This window comes from Schistocerca nitens, chromosome 4 (assembly GCF_023898315.1).
Source record: "Schistocerca nitens isolate TAMUIC-IGC-003100 chromosome 4, iqSchNite1.1, whole genome shotgun sequence".
Lineage (NCBI taxonomy): Eukaryota > Metazoa > Arthropoda > Insecta > Orthoptera > Acrididae > Schistocerca > Schistocerca nitens.
Window position 1 is genome coordinate 773,857,138 of NC_064617.1, and position 19,320 is coordinate 773,876,457.

General features: G+C 39.4%; 1 protein-coding gene across 6 annotated transcripts in view; it reads right to left on the reverse strand.

The window, feature by feature from the left end:
- LOC126253114 (SAGA-associated factor 29) overlaps positions 1 to 17,954 on the reverse strand; it is a 63,778-nt gene extending 45,824 nt beyond the window's left edge. Inside the window, exons 1-3 of one of the 6 annotated variants that reach the window (XM_049954227.1) lie at positions 17,863 to 17,954; positions 12,817 to 12,976; positions 3,114 to 3,248 (exon numbers count right to left, since the gene is read on the reverse strand). In XM_049954227.1, the coding sequence (XP_049810184.1) occupies positions 3,114 to 3,248; positions 12,817 to 12,855 (174 nt within the window). In that variant the 5' untranslated portion in view covers positions 12,856 to 12,976; positions 17,863 to 17,954. Of the gene's footprint in view, positions 1 to 3,113; positions 3,249 to 12,816; positions 16,111 to 17,741; positions 17,760 to 17,784 lie in introns of those variants that run through there. The other 5 variants (XM_049954228.1, XM_049954229.1, XM_049954230.1 and 2 more) reach the window with 5 other exon arrangements.
- Positions 17,955 to 19,320: the final 1,366 nt, after the last annotated feature.

Genomic DNA, 19,320 nt, shown 5'->3' on the forward strand with positions numbered 1-19,320 from the left:
ATTACCCTTCTATTTATGCATATATATCAAAAGAACAATAAGTCATGAGTGATGGCATTCACACAAGGTGCGAAGAGGCAACACTGGTGGCCATGGCTGCGTTCATTAAATGCAGCGTATTAAGTGACTGAATATGTGTGATGTTCGCACAGACTATCTCCGTCTGAAAATAGATCTGTATATTTCTTGTATCTTTGTGAGTGGGAAGAGAGTGAAAAAAAATAAAGTAAAGGCTAGTTATTGAACTAAAAAGGTGAAGCAGAATACCGTTTGCAGCCACGAAACAGAATCTAACAGAAATTTAAAAATTCTGACATCAACGAAAATAAAAAAGTAACACTTTACATGGCTTTTATTGAATGCTAGACCCCAAACAGGCCAGCCTAACAACAGACACAGTTGACTATCTCACCATTACAAAACCTGAGGCTGTTTTAAATTAATCTTGTCTGTTTTCTGAGGACGATATGTCCCGAACGAAAGCCTACCAATGTGAGATGTTTGGTATCTTAAACTACATCTTCATTCACTCCGTACTCTGATCGCAATCCCCAACCCTCCTCTTGTGGTCGTGCTTTTCTGTCTGCTGCACTCACTGAAGTATCATGGAATCTGAAAACTCTTTACCAAGTACGACTTTTAAACCTCTTGCTTAGACGACACAGTCATTGCAGGAGTCCAATTTTTTTCACAGTCTCAAAATTAAAAATTCACACATTAGTCAGAAATATAATATCTGAAATTTAACACATGATAATTTATTTACAGGATCTCATTCATAGCATCAGAGCTATCGAGAACTGGTTCCAACAACAGCGAAGAATAAAACTTCTTCCCTTTGTGCTGAAGTAACTAGCCCTTAACTCCATTGAAAAGATGTAGGTGGAGTTTACAAGGTCATTACCATCAACGAATGCAGATAATCTATGATCAAGTATACAGATTACATGGTGGGAGATAAAGGATCAGCAAAACTTGTCTACATATTGAGTATTAGCAGTATCCTGCACCTCTGAGCGATCAAACAAAACTAGAATGGATGGGATGGGTAGAGTATTAAAGTCTAAATAAGGGCTAACCAGTAAAAGAAAATTTAAGCATAATCTTCCATGGTAGACATGCCATTAATCTTCTGACAGTCACAGGCTGCCTTCTAGCAGTTCTCAGACTACATACCCCAATGCCCTTCATTCTCCTAGCAATTTTTTTTATTTTTTTTTTATTTTCAGGATTCTGAAACAGCTCTATTAGTTCATGACAGCTGATGATTTGATTAGCACATATATTGTGTGTTGTTGCTTGGTATTCGGAAATCGGACCAGATTTCTGCTTCCACAAGGTACTGGATTGAAGTCATCAGAAGGCTTACAAATCATATTCAGAATTGCATGCTACAAATGAAACATGCACATTACGTAAGCAGTGAACGTTCTTGTTAGTATATGTTGTTTGCATAGATCTCAAGATGAAAAACATAAGAAAGTGCAGAATTGCAAATGGTCTATATCTGCAGTTTGTTTTCTGTGTTAATGAACATAATTTTCAGTTTCTTCCCTTCTGAATCAAGGTGCAAAATGTTTGAAATCTTAGTGTTTCACAACGTGGGGCAACGTCGATCTGCCGTTACTTTTTATTTCACTGAAATAAGCTTGCATTGCAAACGATTGATGTAAGTGTTTTATTAGTTTGGGAAATTGCAACTGCGATGAAAAATTATATACCTTAATGTTTCACATGCCCTACACTGTATGAGCTGAACTAATATCGTTAGATTTGCTATCCCTACACTGAAATTATGTAACTTCAGCATTAACAGCCTCCTTGCAAGCTCGAAAGCCTTTTTTTTTAAAAAAAAAAAAAAAAGGGGGGGGGGGAGATTTTGGATTAAATCTAATTGAATGCCTTAAATATATATAGCCTAAAGGCCGATGTTCGAAACTATCAGGAGATAATCTACATCTACATTTAAATCTGTTCTCTGCAAACCGTTGTTCCAGTTATTATGGTTTCTTCCCATTTCATTCAGGTATTGAGGATGGTAATTATTCTAATCTTATACGCATTGTTAGCAATTTGTAGGGGGTTGTAGTATATTCCTGGAGTCATCATTTAGAGCCAGTTCTTGAAACTTTGTAAACAGACTTTCTCAGGATAGTTTACATCTATTTTCAAGAGTCTTCCAGCTCATTTCCTTCAGCATCTCTGTGACTCTCTCCCATGGATCAAACTAACCTGTGACCATTTGTGCTGACCTTCTCTGTGTAGGTTCAATATCCCCGTTAGTCCCATTTGGTATGGGTCCCATATAACTGAGCAATATTCTAGACCAGTTGCACAAGTGATTTGTAAGCAATCTACTTTGTACACTGACTGCACTCCCCCAGAACTCCACCAATAAACCGAAGCCAACCACACGCTTTACCTACAACTGAGCCTATGAGATCATTCAATTTCATACTCCTACAAAGTGTTACATAGTATTTATATGAATTGGGTGATTCCAATACAGACTCACTGATAATATGGTCATAGGTTACTGCTCTTTCTTTCTTTCTTTTTCTTTTTTTTTTTTTGTGAAGTGCACAGTTTTACATTTCTGAACATTTAAAGCGAGTTGCCAATCTTTGCACCACTTTGAAATCTTATTGGAATCTGAGTGAACATTTATGGGGCTTCTTTTAGACAGTACTTCATTACAGATAACTGTATCATCTGCAAAAAGTCTGAGGTTACTATTAATATTGTCTGCAAGGTCATTAATATACAATATGAACAGCAAAGGTCATAACACATTTCCCTGGGGCACACCTGCAAGTTACTTCTACATCTGACAATGATGATAAGGCTGCAAAAAAACCAAATGCATGCATGTCTCCCTCTCAAAGCCCATAATAAGATGGGCACAACAAGCATTTCATTGCAGAGCTGCAGAATTGACAACATCATTGTATGCTGTAATTTTCACGTTTTTTTTTTATATAAATGATACAATAAGGTATAAATTTCCAAATGGTCAAATTATGACATGAATTGTAACCATCGATAAACAGCAATTGAATACAAGTACACGAGCAAAACTGTTCCCAGATGTTATTAAAAAGAGCACATTTTACCTGGTAATATGGAGAAACTTTTTCTTCTTGATTTATTTTGTCATGTGCTTTAGATATGTTGTTAAGGTTATGTTCACTCCTTACTCTTTCTTCTTCAATCTCATGCACAAGATGATATAAGGCTTTCAGTCGTTCCTAAACAAAAATATATCAGTGTATTAAGCATAAGCAATTGCGTCAATGTTTGTACAGTTCAGAATCAGAATCAAATGTTTATTTACAGTTTAATTCTCACAAAAAATTTTAAAAAGAAAAAAAAGAGACTACAACCAAGCACTATTAGTAAGGCTAGTTATTAAAACCAAACAGTGCCATTGACAGTTTTGAACCAGAAGGTTCATCATCAGCTGGCAGTTCATGTTTATAATTAGCTTTAGCTCATGCTGAACACAAGATCATAGCTGGTCTTAATTGTGAAGGATGTTTCACGGTGTGTGTACGTGTGAAACTCCCGCCCACCCTACCCCACCCCACACATATACACAATTATTTTCCTTATATGTTAAAGAGCTAAGTCTGCTGCCAAGAAACTTCTAAGGTTAATGTACTGTTGTTGTTTTTGTTGTTGTTGTGGTCTTCAGTCCTGAGACTGGTTTGATGCAGCTCTCCATGCTACTCTATCCTGTGCAAGCTTCTTCATCTCCCAGTACCTACTGCAGCCTACATCCTTCTGAATCTGCTTAGTGTATTCATCTCTTGGTCTCCCTCTATGATTTTTACCCTCCACGCTGCCCTCCAGTACTAAATTGGTGATCCCTTGATGCCTCAGAACACGTCCTACCAACCGATCCCTTCTTCTGGTTAAGCTGTGCCACAAACTCCTCTTCTCCCCAATTCTGTTCAATACCTCCTCATTAGTTATGTTATCTACCCATCTAATTTTCAGCATTCTTCTGTAGCACCACATTTCGAAAGCTTCTATTATCTTCTTGTCTAAACTATTTATCGTCCACGTTTCACTTCCATACATGGCTACACTCCATACAAATACTTTCAGAAACGACTTCCGACACGTAAATCTATACTCGATGTTAATAAATTTCTCTTCTTCAGAAACACTTTCCTTGCCATTGCCAGTCTACATTTTATATCCTCTCTACTTCGACCATCGTCAGTTATTTTGCTCCCCAAATAGCAAAACTCCTTTACTACTTTAAGTGTCTCATTTCCTAATCTAATTCCCTCAGCATCACCCGACTTAATTCGACTACATTCCATTATCTGCGTTTTGCTTTTGTTGATGTTCATCTTATAACCTCCTTTCAAGACATTGTCCATTCCGTTCAACTGCTCTTCCAAGTCCTTTGCTGTCTCTGACAGAATTACAATGTCATCGGCAAAGCTCAAAGTTTTTATTTCTTCTCCATGGATTTTAATACCTACTCCGAACTTTTCTTTTATTTCCTTTACTGCTTGCTCAATATACAGATTGAATAACATCGGGGAGAGGCTACAACCCTGTCTCACTCCCTTCCCAACCACTGCTTCCCTTTCACGCCCCGTGACTCTTATAACTGCCATCTGGTTTCTGTACAAATTGTAAATAGCCTTTCGCTCCCTGTATTTTACCCCTGCCACCTTCAGAATTTGAAAGAGAGTATTCCAGTCAACATTGTCAAAAGCTTTCTCTAAGTCTACAAATGCTAGAAACGTAGGTTTGCCTTTTCTTAATCTATTTTCTAAGATAAGTCGTATGTTCAGTATTGCCTCACGTTCCAGCATTTCTACGGAATCCAAACTGATCTTCCCCAAGGTCGGCTTCTACCAGTTTTTCCATTCGTCTGTAAAGAATTCGTGTTAGTATTCTGCAGCTGTGACTTATTAAACTGATAGTTCGGTAATTTTCACGTCTGTCAACACCTGCTTTATTTGGGATTGGAATTATTATATTTTTCTTGAAGTCTAAGGGAATTTCGCCTGTCTCATACACATTGCTCACCCGATGGTAGAGTTTTGTCAGGACTGGCTCTCCCAAGGCTGTCAGTAGTTCTAATGGAATGTTGTCTACTCCCGGGGCCTTGTTTCGACGTAGGTCTTTCAGTGCTCTGTCAAACTCTTCATGCAGTATCGTATCTCCCATTTCATCTACTATAGACCCTCTATATACTCCTTCCACCTTTCTGCTTTCCCTTCTTTGCTTAGAACTGGGTTTCCATTTGAGCTCTTGATATTCATGCACGTGGTTCTCCTTTCTCCAAAGGTCTCTTTAATTTTCCTGTAGGCAGTATCTATCTTACACCTAGTGAGATAAGCCTGTACATCATTACATTTCTCCTCTAGCCATCCCTGCTTAGCCATTTTGCACTTCCTGTCAATCTCATTTTTAGACATTTGTATTCCTTTTTGCCTGCTTCACTTACTGCATTTTTGTATTTTCTCCTTTCATCAATTAAATTCCGTATCTCTTCTGTTACCCAAGGATTTCTACTAGCCCTCGTCTTTTTACCTACTTGATCCTCTGCTGCCTTCACTATTTCATACCTCAAAGCTACCCATACTTCTTCTACTGTATTTCTTTCCCCCATTCCTGTCAATTGTTCCCTTATGCTCTCCCTGAAATTCTGTACAACCTCTGGTTCTTTCAGTTTATCCAGGTCCCATCTCCTTAAATTCCCACCTTTTTGCAGTTTCTTCAGTTTCAATCTGCAGTTCATAACCAATAGATTGTGGTCAGAATCCACATCTGCCCCTGGAAATGTCTCACAATTTAAAACCTGGTTCCTAAATCTCTGTCTTACCATTATATAATCTGAGACCTTGCAGTATCTCCAGGCTTCTTCCATGTATACAACCTTCTTTCATGATTCTTGAACCAAGTGTTAGCTATGATTAAGTTATGCTTTATGCAAAATTCTACCAGGCGGCTTCCTCTTGCATTTCTTAGCCCCAATCCATGTTCACCTACTACGTTTCCTTCTCTTCCTTTTCCTACTGTCGAATTCCAGTCACCCATGACTATTAAATTTTTGTCTCCCTTCACTACCTGAATAATTTCTTTTATCTCATCATACATTTCATCAATTTCTTCATCATCTGCAGAGCTAGTTGGCATATAAACTTGTACTACTGTAGTAGGCGTGGACTTTGTGTCTATCTTGGCCACATTAATGTGTTCATTATGCTGTTTGTAGTAGCTTACCCGCACTCCTATTTTTTTATTCATTATTAAACCTACTCCTGCATTAGCCCTATTTTATTTTGTATTTAGAATCCTGTATTCACCTGACAAAAAGTCTTGTTCCTCCTGCCATCGAACTTCACTAATTCCCACTATATCTAACTTTAACCTACCTATTTCCCTTTTTAAATTTTCTTACCTTCCTGCCCAATTAAGGGATCTGACATTCCACGCTCCAATCCGTAGAACACCAGTTTTCTTTCTCCCAATAAAGACGTCCTCCTGAGTAGTCCCCGCCCGGAGATCCGAATGGGGGACTATTTTACCTCCAGAACATTTTCCCCAAGAGGACACCATCATCATTTAATCATACAGTAAAGCTGCATGCCCTCGGGGAAAAATTATGGCTGTAGTTTCCCCTTGCTTTCAGCCGTTCGCAGTACCAGCACAGCAAGGCTGTTTTGGTTAGTGTTACAAGGCCAGGTCAGTCAATCATCCAGACTGTTGCCCCTGCAACTACTGAAAAGGCTGCTGCCCCTTGTCAGGAACCACACGTTTGTCTGGCCTCTCAGCAGATACCCCTCCGATGTGGTTGCACCTACGGTACGGCTATCTGTATCTGTATCGTTGAGGCACGCAAGCCTCCCCACCAACGGCAAGGTCCATGGTTCATGTAGGGGGGGGGGGGGGGGGGTGTTAATGTACTATGAGATCATTTGAACACATGAGAAATATTCAGTTGTAATATGTAGATATCCCAGAACTAGATACCTAAAACAGGTATTAATACTTAAAACAAGAACAATGTATTACAGAAACACAAACAAATAAATTTTGCAATCTCTTTGTAAAATGTTATCACCATGGCTGGTCATATGGCATCCACTGCTGAATGAAGATCTTTCTCTAGACTTTTCCATTCATTACAGTCTTCAGCTGCACACATCCATCCTACTCTTGTGTATTTTATAATTACATCCGCCCACTTCCCAGTCTCTAATTTCATGGAACTCAACAAACATCCGCCTTCTATTTTCCACGTTACATGTACTGTCTACCCACATTTCAGTTTCATTACAGTCATAATTATGTCTTTAATTGCTGGTACATTTGTTTGTATTCCTGTTTCTCCTAGTAATTGCCAGCATGCATTTCTCCATTGTTTGCTGAGCTTTCCTCAGTTTTTGAATGGTTCATTACCAAAAACACACTTCTTTTTATTTCTTTCCTTGTCCATCTTCTCATGTTCAATCGCAGAAAAAAAAAGATTCATCAACCAGTTCTGTAAGTTCATCGTTGATTTGTACTATTTTCTTTTCAATGTGTGGACTATATATTACCTTTGTATTACTGTAGAAGATCTTTATACCTACTTTCAAACTTGCTCCCTTCTTCATTCCTTAGATGTTGGAAGTTTATCTGTATTACAGGTACACTGGTCATCTGCAGCATGAAAGTGATTCAGATGTGTATTCAGTAACAAATGACCTTCTTCATCTTAAGATCTGGAAATGCGTCACAGTGCTTCTGAGACAAGTATAGTGACATGGAATTTACTTGTCCAACTGTTCTTCAGTTCTGAATTTCCCACTGTGCTGACGCAGTCTAGTGGAATCTGTGTTCTGATGCAGACATTCCTCAGCCTACTAACATCAATGTTTTTTTTTTTCTGCGAAAGTACGAATTTTGTTGAAACTGGTTCAGAGACCACCTCAAAATCCATGAATTCTTGATAAAGTGAAGCTGTCTCATAGCATTACAAATATTTCGGAACATTTCCTTCGATTTACTAAAATCCAACATTTTTATCTATGCAGGCTGTACAGTCTACCAAGTATCTTGCACATTACACAGTGAAGGTTGATGTGTCTATAGCTTCTGTTCTTTGAAAAAGAACAGTTACAGAATTGTTTCAGATACAGTGGATTGTCTTCCTCCACAGTCATTGGGCAAATAATTTTCCACGTTCCTTTTACATTATGTGTCCCTAAATTCAACCACTTTTACTGAAACAACGCATGCAGATGTCTTTACTCTCTTTATCAGTAATATGACTTCATAAATCTCACCCGGTTTTATTTACAGAATGTCATTGCTTTCATTATCAACTGTTTGTGTTTTTGATTTCTCTCTTGAAATATACAGGCGTAAAGAAGTCTTCTAATTTTAATTTTATTTAATTAATTTTATTTTCATGTTTCTATGTTTCTTCTCCTTAATAGTTGCCTTGTTCTATATGAGATTTTTTCTTTTGCTCTCTGGCGGGGACACTACGAATGTAGTGTGTGGACTGTAAGTTGAGAATGTGGGTCTCACGGGGGGCGTGCCAGCAATAAATCCATGCAGTTGCACTATCCTCTGTGCCCTCGGTGGGCCAGATGGATAGAGTGTCTGCCATGTAAGCAGGAGATCTTGGGTTCAAGTCCCGGTCGGGGCACATATTTTCAACTGTCCCTGTTGATGTATATCAACGCCTGTCAGCAGATAATGGTATTGATTTAAGTGTAATTTCATTCTAAATAGTTGCACGGTCACCACTGGCATCTGTTCTTTCAGACATGTCTGAAAGAACAGATGCCATCTTCATATTGTATCTTTGGTGGTCAGTGATATAAGCTCCTCACCAAGGACATAAGTGATTATAAGACAAGAGGAATGAAAAATTCTTGTGTAACATATAGAGTCCTCAAACTAGCAACATGTGTTACTGGTGGAGCTGGAAGCTTGTTTAATTTATTACTCATCAGATTTTTTAAAAATAAAAGGAGAAAGGGCTTTCAAAAATTGTATGAAAGTGAATCTTACCCACAAATTTATATTCTAGTTATACAATTAAATTTTAAAATTTAATACACATGAAATATGTATAAGTTATTATTAATTGCTCTATTTATTTTGCCTAGATTCCAGCCCTCTTTCATATCTGACCAGGAATTCTACATATTTCACATTGTGTTCACATAACAGCACATATATTTAAAACAAGACTTACACTTAGTATGGGATACAATGCTTAGAAATCACTATAGCTTCAATAGTGGAAAGCGGTAGTAGTTAAGTACTAGAAGCAGAGCTTGTATTAGTTCATGAGAAGCAGAACAAGTCACACTGAGGGCACTAGCACCAACATACACAAGAGACGGAGTGAGTCAGAACATAAGAAGAATGTGACAGAAATACAAGTAATGAAGAGACGGGGAAGGAATGCGGCGTGACTGACAAACAAAAGTCAAAGAAGCATAAATGGAAGAATATGTAAGAATTTGGTTTGTTCAGAAAAGCTGGTGTTGGTGGGAAGGATCCTTATGGCACAGGCTGTGAAGCAGTCACTGAAATGAAGGACATTATGTCTAGCAGTGTGTTCAGCAACAGTGCGGTGCACTTGTTTCTTGGCCACAGTTTGTCGGTGGCCATTCATGCAGACAGACAGCTTGTTGGTTGTCATGCCTATATAGAAAGCAGCAAAGTCGTTGCAGTTTTGCTTGTAGCCCACATGACTGGTTTCACAGGTAGTCCTGCCTTTGATAGGACAGGTGATGTTAGTGACCAGACTGGAGTAGGTGGTGGTAGGAGGATGTATGGGACAGGTCTTGCATCTAGGTCTATTAAGGGGTATGGGCCAGGAGGTAATGTATTGGGAGCAGGGGTTGTGTATGGATGGACAAGTATACTGTGTAGGTTTGATGGACGGCAGAATACCACTGTGGGAACATTTCTCATTTCATGGCATGACAAGAGGTAATCAAAACCCAGACGGAGAATGTAATTCAGTTGCTCCAGTCGTGGGTGTTACTGAATTATGAGGGGAATGCTCCTCTGTGGCTGGATGGTGGGACTTTGGGAGGTGGTGGGAGGCTGGAAAGATAAGGCATGGAAGATTTGTTTTTGTATAAGGTTGGGAGGGTAATTACAGTCAGTTAAGGCATCAGTGAGAGCCTCAGTATATTTCAATAGGGGCTGCTCATCACTGCAGATGTGACGGAAATGGGTGGCTAGGCTGCACAGAAGCGACTTCTTGGTACGGAATGGGTGGCAGCTGCCCAAGTGGAGGTATTGATGTTGGTTAGTAGGTTTGATATGGACAGAGGTACTAATGTAGCCATCTTTGAGGTGGAGGTCAACATCTAGGACGGTGGCTAATTGGGTTGAGTAGGACCAGGTGAAGCAAATGAGGGACCGTCCCTTCCCTACAGCCTAGGTCTTCGTGGCAAACGAATCTGCTCCAGTCCGGAATCTCTGAACCATTACACCAACAACCTGACAATAGCTTTCGCATCCCGCAACTACCCTCCTGACCTGGTACAGAAGCAAATAACCAGAGCCACTTCCTCATCCCCTCAAACCCAGAACCTCCCACAGAAGAACCACAAAAGTGCCCCACTTGTGACAGGATACTTTCCGGGACTGGACCAGACTCTGAATGTGGCTCTCCAGCAGGGATACGACTTCCTCAAATCCTGCCCTGAAATGAGATCCATCCTTCATGAAATCCTCCCCACTCCACCAAGAGTGTCTTTCCGCCGTCCACCTAACCTTCGTAACCTGTTAGTTCATCCCTATGAAATCCCCAAACCACCTTCCCTACCCTCTGGCTCCTACCCTTGCAACCGCCCCCGGTGTATAACCTGTCCCATGCACCCTCCCAACACCACCTTCTCCAGTCCTGTAACCCGGAAGGTGTACACGATCAAAGGCAGAGCCATGTGTGAAAGCACCCACGTGATTTACCAACTGACCTGCCTACACTGTGATGCATTCTATGTGGGAATGACCAGCAACAAACTGTCCATTCGCATGAATGGACACAGGCAGACAGTGTTTGTTGGTAATGAGGATCACCCTGTGGCTAAACATGCCTTGGTGCACGGCCAGCACATCTTGGCACAGTGTTACACCGTCCGGGTTATCTGGATACTTCCCACCAACACCAACCTATCCGAACTCCGGAGATGGGAACTTGCTCTTCAATATATCCTCTCTTCCCGTCACCCACCAGGCCTCAATCTCCGCTAATTTCAAGTTGCCGCCACTCATACCTCACCTGTCATTCAACAACATCTTTGCCTCTGCACTTCCGCCTCGACTGACATCTCTGCCCAAACTCTTTGTCTTTGAATGTGTCTGCTTGTGTCTGTATATGTGTGGATGGATATGTGTGTGTGTGTGCGAGTGTATACCTGTCCCTTTTTCCCCCCTAAGGTAAGTCTTTCCACTCCCGGGATTGGAATGACTCCTTACCCTCTCCCTTAACACCCACATCCTTTCGTCTTTCCCTCTCCTTCCCTCTTTCCTGACGAGGCAACCGTTGGTTGCGAAAGCTAGAATTTTGTGTGTATGTTTGTGTGTCTATCGACCTGCCAGCGCTTTCGTTTGGTAAGTCACATCATCTTTGTTTTTACATATAATTTTCCCACGTGGAATGTTTCCCTCTATTATATACAAAGTAATGATGAGCTGACATATTGACCAGTAGCAAATTCCAAGGCCTAGGTTAGGTTGGAGTGTGACAATTTGGTTCGTAATTACTGAAGACAACAAATTATCCACCCACACGAAAATATGATTCCCGTCATAGCCTAATGTGCAGCACAATATATGTTGGTCAATGCAATAACCTTCTGGCAGCTCTTCCTTTTGACCCTGTAGTTATATTGTAACTTAATGGAACAACATATCAGCTACCTTCATTCATGAACCATTGGAAATTACAGATGAGTATGCCGACTGACTTCTGACAACTGACACACAACAATTCATGTTGACTTCCCATCATTCACGGAGCCAGCAGTTACCAACAACAGAATTCAACAGAAATGCCACAGTACACTGTCAGTGCACTTTTATCAAAGTACCTTTCCTTATCTCATCTTACAGTGATCCGAAAAGGTATAATCACCCCGCAGCATATTATCTTCATACAATCTGCAAACATTTTCTAGTGTTGAGCTCTCTACACCTGCACTAGCAAAAGTCAGAAGACGGCAGAGAAATAGTATTATGTGTGAAGGCACAGCCTACCATAATGATAAAACATTATATTCAGAAGCAATTGTTGGACATCATGTCTGTTTTAGAAGGGCTATCAAAGAGGTTCTTTGTATGTCACAATGATGTTAATGGCTCCTCCATGAAAATTAATGTACATAGGCAGGGCCTACTCCTATCCCCACCACCATCCCCGTAGTAGTCTATCGTTTTGTGTTCAACAATCCATCAACACTAGATACACAGAACAAACCTGGTATGGACAAGGAGGGTAACTGTGTCAAGTCATTTTCACAGTAACCAGCCCAGTCTTCACTTTCAGTAACTTAGAGAAACCACTGAAAATCTAAATCTGGATGGTTGGATAGGGACATGAACTGTCACCCTTCCAAATGAGAGCCTAACATTTTGACTGGTGGACAACCTTGTTCTACACAGGAGTACATGCAGATTATACAATAAAATAACTATTATTTGAACATAATGACAATGATGTAACTATTATCTATATTTTAAACAAAGGGAGACAATTTGAGATTAAAATGAGTAGTTAATCATAATTATTTACAGAAAATAGAAATAATAATTTTAATAACTTACCTGCACCTGGAAAGCAGCAGCATCAGCAGAAAATGCCATGACTTTGAATATTATAAGAAATTTAACACATCAGCTGACTTTTTCTTAAATTTCGGTTTGACATATAATAACCAGTAGCTATCACATAACACCAAGCAATAAACACAATGATGGACAATACCTGCTGGAGGAGAACAAAATAAATTCCATTGCACAAAATACAGCAACACTATCATTTGCCAAATCAGAAATGGCTGTACAAATCTAGAGTACACTGGAAAAAAGGAACATAACAAAAACACTTGTGAAGCGTATGGTAGATAGTACTTCCTGTTGTGTCACTGTTAGGGTTCCTTACAGTTTTTTTTAATTTATGGAGTGTGGAAGAAAAACTGCATATATGTGTTTGTGCATGCTGTAATCATTGTAAAAAATCTTGGCTTTGTGCTCCCTGCAGAAGTTTTATTATATACCAAGATTCCTCCATTAATGCTGGATCTTGAAACTTTGTGATTTGCTTTCTGAAAGATACTGATGGTTACAGTGTCTCTGTACAGTGTCTGTATCTTCACAATACAATGTCATTAAAACATGCATGTTTCGCTGAAAGAGCAGACATTGTCATTGACAATTACAGCTGTGGTAAACAATACGAAACAGATTTGCATATTGTGAGCATACATTGACAACAGCTGTTTATGACGCATGAAAATATGTGCTGGACTGGGACTCGAACCTGGATTTCCCAATTATCAGGAATGGTCGTCTTAACCACTTCTACTAAATGAGAAACCTTCAAGCCCAATTCAATCTACCACATGTCACATCTACAGAGGTTCTTCCACAGAATCACACAGCTAATATTGTTGAACACAAAGGAAGTAGCATACATGATACTCGCATTTTATGGCATTTTGCAGCATTCTGTATTCTTCATAGTGTTCAGGTTTCAGACTTGACCTGAAACATCAGTAAAGACCATCCAACAGGTATTTGTATGAGTTGACTGACTTCAATTGTGACTCACTGATATTGAGTGATAGAAAATTTCTTTTTTGTTTTGTGAAGCACACAGTTTTACATTTCTGAACATTTAAAGCAAGCTGCCAATGTTTGCACTACTATCTTATCAAGATTTTTCTGAATGCTGGTGCAGCTTTTTCAGTTAGTACTGCACTACAGATAATTACATCCCCTGCAAAAAGCCCGAGACTACTACACTACTGGTCATTAAAATCGCTACAACAAGAAGAAATGCAGATGATATGCAGGTATTCATTGGACAAATATATTATACTAGAACTGACATGTGATTACATTTTCACGCAATTTGGGTGCATAGACCCTGAGAAATCAGTACCCAGAACAACCACCTCTGGCCGTAATAACGGCCTTGATACACCTGGGCATTGAGTCAAACAGAGCTTGGATGGCCATGCAGCTTCAACACGATACCACATTTCATCAAGAGTAGTGACTGGCATATTGTGACGAGCCAGTTGCTCACCCACCATTGACCAGACATTTCAATTGGTGAGAGATTTGAGGAATGTACTGGCCAGGGCAGCAGTCAAACATTTTCTGTATCCTGAAACATGATGTCATGCATTATCCTGCTGAAATGTAGGGTTTCGCAGGGATCGAATGAAGGGTAGAGCCACGGGTCGTAGCACATCTGAAATGTAGCGTCCACTGTTCAAAGTGCTGTGAATGCATACAAGAGGTGATCACGACGTGTAACCAATGGCACCCAATACCACCACGCCGGGTGATATGCCAGTATGGTGATGACGAATACACGCTTCCAATGTGCGTTCACCGCGATGTCGCCAACCACGGATGCGACCATCATGATGTTGTAAACAGAACCTGGATTCAGCCGAAAAAATGACGTTTTGCCATTCTTGCACCCTGGTTCGTCATTGAGTACACCATCGCAGGCGCTCCTGTCTGTGATGCAGTGTCAAGGGTAACTGCAGCCATGGTCTCCGAGCTGATAGTCCATGCTGCTGCAAACATCGTCGAACTGTTCGTGCAGATGATTGTTGTCTTGCAAACGTCCCCATCTGTTGACTCAGGGATCAAGACGTGGCTGCACGATCCGTTACAGCCATGCAGATAAGATGCCTGTCATCTCGACTGCTAGTTATACGAGGCCATTGGGATCTAGCATGGCATTCCATATTACCCTCCAGAACCCATCAATTCCATATTCTGCTAAAAGTCAATGGATCTCGACCAACACGAGCAGCAATGTCGCGATACGATAAACCGCAATCGCGATAGGCTACAATCTGACCTTTATCAAAGTCGGAAACGTGATGGTAAGAATTTCACCTCCTTACACGAGGCATCACAACAACGTTTCACCAGGCAACGCCAGTCAACTGCTGTTTGTGTATGAGAAATCGGTTGGAAACTTTCCTCATGTCAGCATGTTGTACATGTCGCCACCGGCACCAACCTTGCATGAATGCTCTGAAAAGCTAATCATTTGCATATCACAGCATCTTCTTCCTGTCGGTTAAATTTCGCATCTGTAGCACGTCATCTTCGTGGTGTAGCAATTTTAATGGCCAGTAGTGTATTAATATTGTCTGCCATGTCATTAATACAAAACATGAAAAGCGAGGAGATTTCCCTGGGGCATGCCAGAAGTTATGTCTACTTCTGGTCAATGATTCTCCATCTAAGATAATGTACTGCATCTTCCAACCAAGAAATTTTCAGTCTGGTCACACAATTTGTTTGATACTTCACACTAATTTACTTTTCACAATGAATTTTCACTCTGCATTAGAGTGTGCCATGATACGAAACTCTCCGCCAGATTAAAACTGTGTACTGGACTGGGACTCGAATGTGGGACCTCTGCCTTTCAGGGGCATGTGCTCCACCAAAGTGAGTTATCCACACCCACCTCACAGTAGCTCAGTCGGTACAGCACTAACCCATTAAAGGCTAAGGTCCAAGGTTCAAATCCCAGTCCAGTACACAGATCTGATTTTAATTGTGTTAATAATCATTTGTGCGATAATGACTCAAATTCCTTTAGGAAGTCAACAATTACTGCATCTACCTGATTGCTTTTTACGATGTCATGTGAGAAAAGTATTAGTTGAGCTTTGAGAAAACAATGTTTTTGGAATTAATGCTGGGTGGCATGAAGGAGGTCATTCTGTTTTAAAATTCTGCAAAAGATAGATGTGAAAGACGCCAGATACCAGTTTTGTGCATCAAATCTGCTATCCTTCTGGTAGACAGGCGTAACTAAGGAAGCTTTTCCAACTACTGAGCACAGTTCCTCTCCCAGCCCAAGAGTTCTATGGTATACTATTGTAAAAAAAGAGAGAGGCTACCTCAGAAACAAATTCTATAGCTACAGAATCTGACAGACCTTCAATACAGAAAACTAATCTTGCAACAAAGCATATTTTCAATAGAATTTCGAATGTTGATATTAACTTTGCATTTACTTCAGCACTAATGCACATTTTATCCTACAACCAGCTTCTTTTGCACGATTTAAACTAATATGAACACACATATTGGTCTTTAATCTATACAGACAACACAAGGAGAATATCATGCCAGTCCTGGCAGTCAGTGATTTTAACTCCTCATAACGATGGCAGAGACAGCTACTGAAAGTTCGAGTGTTTTATTTGAAGTGATGCGGCTTACAAACAGATAAGATTTTACATAGCACTGCATAAGACTCCAAGGAAACACAACAGAAGTCAGTTACATCAATGAGTTCTTAGGCTTACAATTTAAAATTGGAGTATAAATATATAACCAACTAATATTCATAACCAATTACACTCCTATGTCGACATGGATCTTTAACTTGGAATCTTATATTTCATTGACATTGTTCTTGCTAATAGGGTTATCCATGCAGACCTCCCATAACCACCTAGCTTCAATAAAACACCAGCAAGAGTTATTCGACCAGAAATAGGAGCCTCTACATGGGCTTTAGGAGGTCATAAATGAACCAAAAATATTGGCATCTTAACTAAAAAAGGCCAAATTTATAAAAACATAAAATAATAAGAACCACAATCAACCAATAAAGGGAAATCCAAAGAATTAGAAAAATCATAATCCCTAAATAAAACTAATAACATAGGCAATCTAGCAACCGAAGTGTAAAAAATTAAATAAACAGCAGCCTGCAACCACTCACGTTGACAATCCCAACCTAAAATCAAAACCAAAGTACGAACCAATCCAGCCTCAAAAAGAATATAAAAAGAAAGAAGACTTAATCTAGCAAATGAACAATAATTATTAAAATCAAAACCATAAAAACAAAAAATTAGAATGATACGAACTTAAATAAGCTGAACCTCTAAAAGTAATTATTAAAGAATAAATTCAAAAATTCAACAAAATTAAACTAAAAGAAAAATAATCAATACCAAAATAATATTTAATTATATTCAAATCAGCATATGAATATACACAAATCATATAAACAAAAAAAAAAACCTTGGATACCATTCAGATCAGTCTGACACCATAACCAAGATTCTGGGGGTGGGGTGTAAATATTACACTCTGACCTAAAAGTTATAGTAACATTGCATGATGTCTACGTTAGCGCCATATTCAACGCACATTTCGTCATACAAACTAAATTTACACAGTAAATTAAAGTTGTATCAGACAGCTCAATATTCTCGGACGAGACTTTTGTTGCCTATTACAAGTAAATATCCAACGAAATATTGTTGAAATGGGGTTGAGGGGGGCTTATCACGCAGCACCTACACGCAAAATCTAAACACAATGTAAATGTAACGCACTTCGTTTTCTTTCTTTCTTTTTTTTTTTCAAATCGCCGACAGCGAAAATATATATAGCAAATACGCTGTGTATTTGTAGTGTTCAAAGATCCCCTATTTAGGTGGACACGAAATAACATTAAATTAACATACATTTATTCTCATGCAAGAAAGTAAACAAACAGTTTTTATTCACATCTTGATGGGATAATCAATGTAACATATGCGATCAAAAATGCTAATAAAATTCACGTTTTCCAATGTGTACACTAACAAAATTCACTACACGTCGCAACTGCTTCTCGTTTCTCATAACTCCATATGTAAACAAACAAATATAAGTCCGACTGTCTGCAGTAGACACTGTGGAGACGAAATTCTTTGATTTTATACACACCGAATATCCTTGCTTGGTATCATTCGTACTTCGACCATAGATTTATGGTCGAAGCATTCGTATAAGAAGATGTATATACACTATGTGTGGTACAGCTGATTCGGGAGCAACACGTGCTCTTATTGTAGCTTTATACAAATCCGATTACCACTTAATTTATAAACTGGACACGCCATCATTTGTGCAAAGAAAACCAGTTGGGCTCTACATTTGATTAGCAATTTAAATGGGACAAGAATTAGGTAGACTGCCATAATAATAGATGCAAAAGCATGTCGTTAATAACTGATCATTTATACTATGTTGATGGTCTAATACTGAAACCGGTAGATGTAATTATAGACCAATATCTGCATGTCAGGCATACAAAAAATGAGTTATAGCTGTTGGAAATAGCATTTGCAGAAAGTTCAACTTTTCAGTGGTCATTAATGTTGGTTGTGTCCACCCTTCACGCTTATGAAGGATTGGATTCGGTGAGGATACTTTCAGTAAGGTGTCTGAATGTTTGTGGAGGAGTAATAGCCCATTCTTCCTAAAGAGCCGAACCCAGAGAAGGTAGTGATGTTGCACACTGGGGCCTGGAGCGAAATCGATGTATTAATTCATCCCAAAAGTGTTCCATTGGATTCAGTTCAGGACTTCAGACAATCCTGTGCGTTTCAGGAAAGTTATTTCCCACCAACTTATTCCTCTAAGTTGCTACTTCATGACAGGATAAATTGTCATACTAATACAAACATTTCTGAACTACTGCTCTACTGTACACATCACACAACGCTGTACTCTTCCACATTTAATGTTTTCTTAAATAAGAATTCCACAAAATAACAAACAGGAACATTTCCAAGCCATAACATAGCCTCCTCCATAGTTCACCATTTGGCACTACATATTTTGGCGGATAACATTCTTCAGCCTTTCGCCAAAACTAAATCCTTCCATCACATTGACACAGGTTATTGTGTGATTCATCACTCCAAATCACGCGTTTCCACCCATCCACTGCCCAGTGGCGTCACTCTTTACACAACAAGCATCACTTAGCATTTACTACGGAAATGTGTTACTTGTGAGAAGCCACTCGACCATTTTACCTATTATTTTTATCTCCCTACATACAGTTGTGCCAGCTGGACTATCGGTGACACTTTAGAACTGAACTGATTTCATGAGACTTCTTACAACCCCTCTCCTTGGTACTCGATTTCCTTTTCCATCATTACATGAGATCTGTCTGGTCTTGAGTTAGCTGTCATTTGCATATCCACTTAATAATCACACTGCAGTCGACATGGGTCGATTTGTTGTTGTTGTGATTTCATTATGAAGACT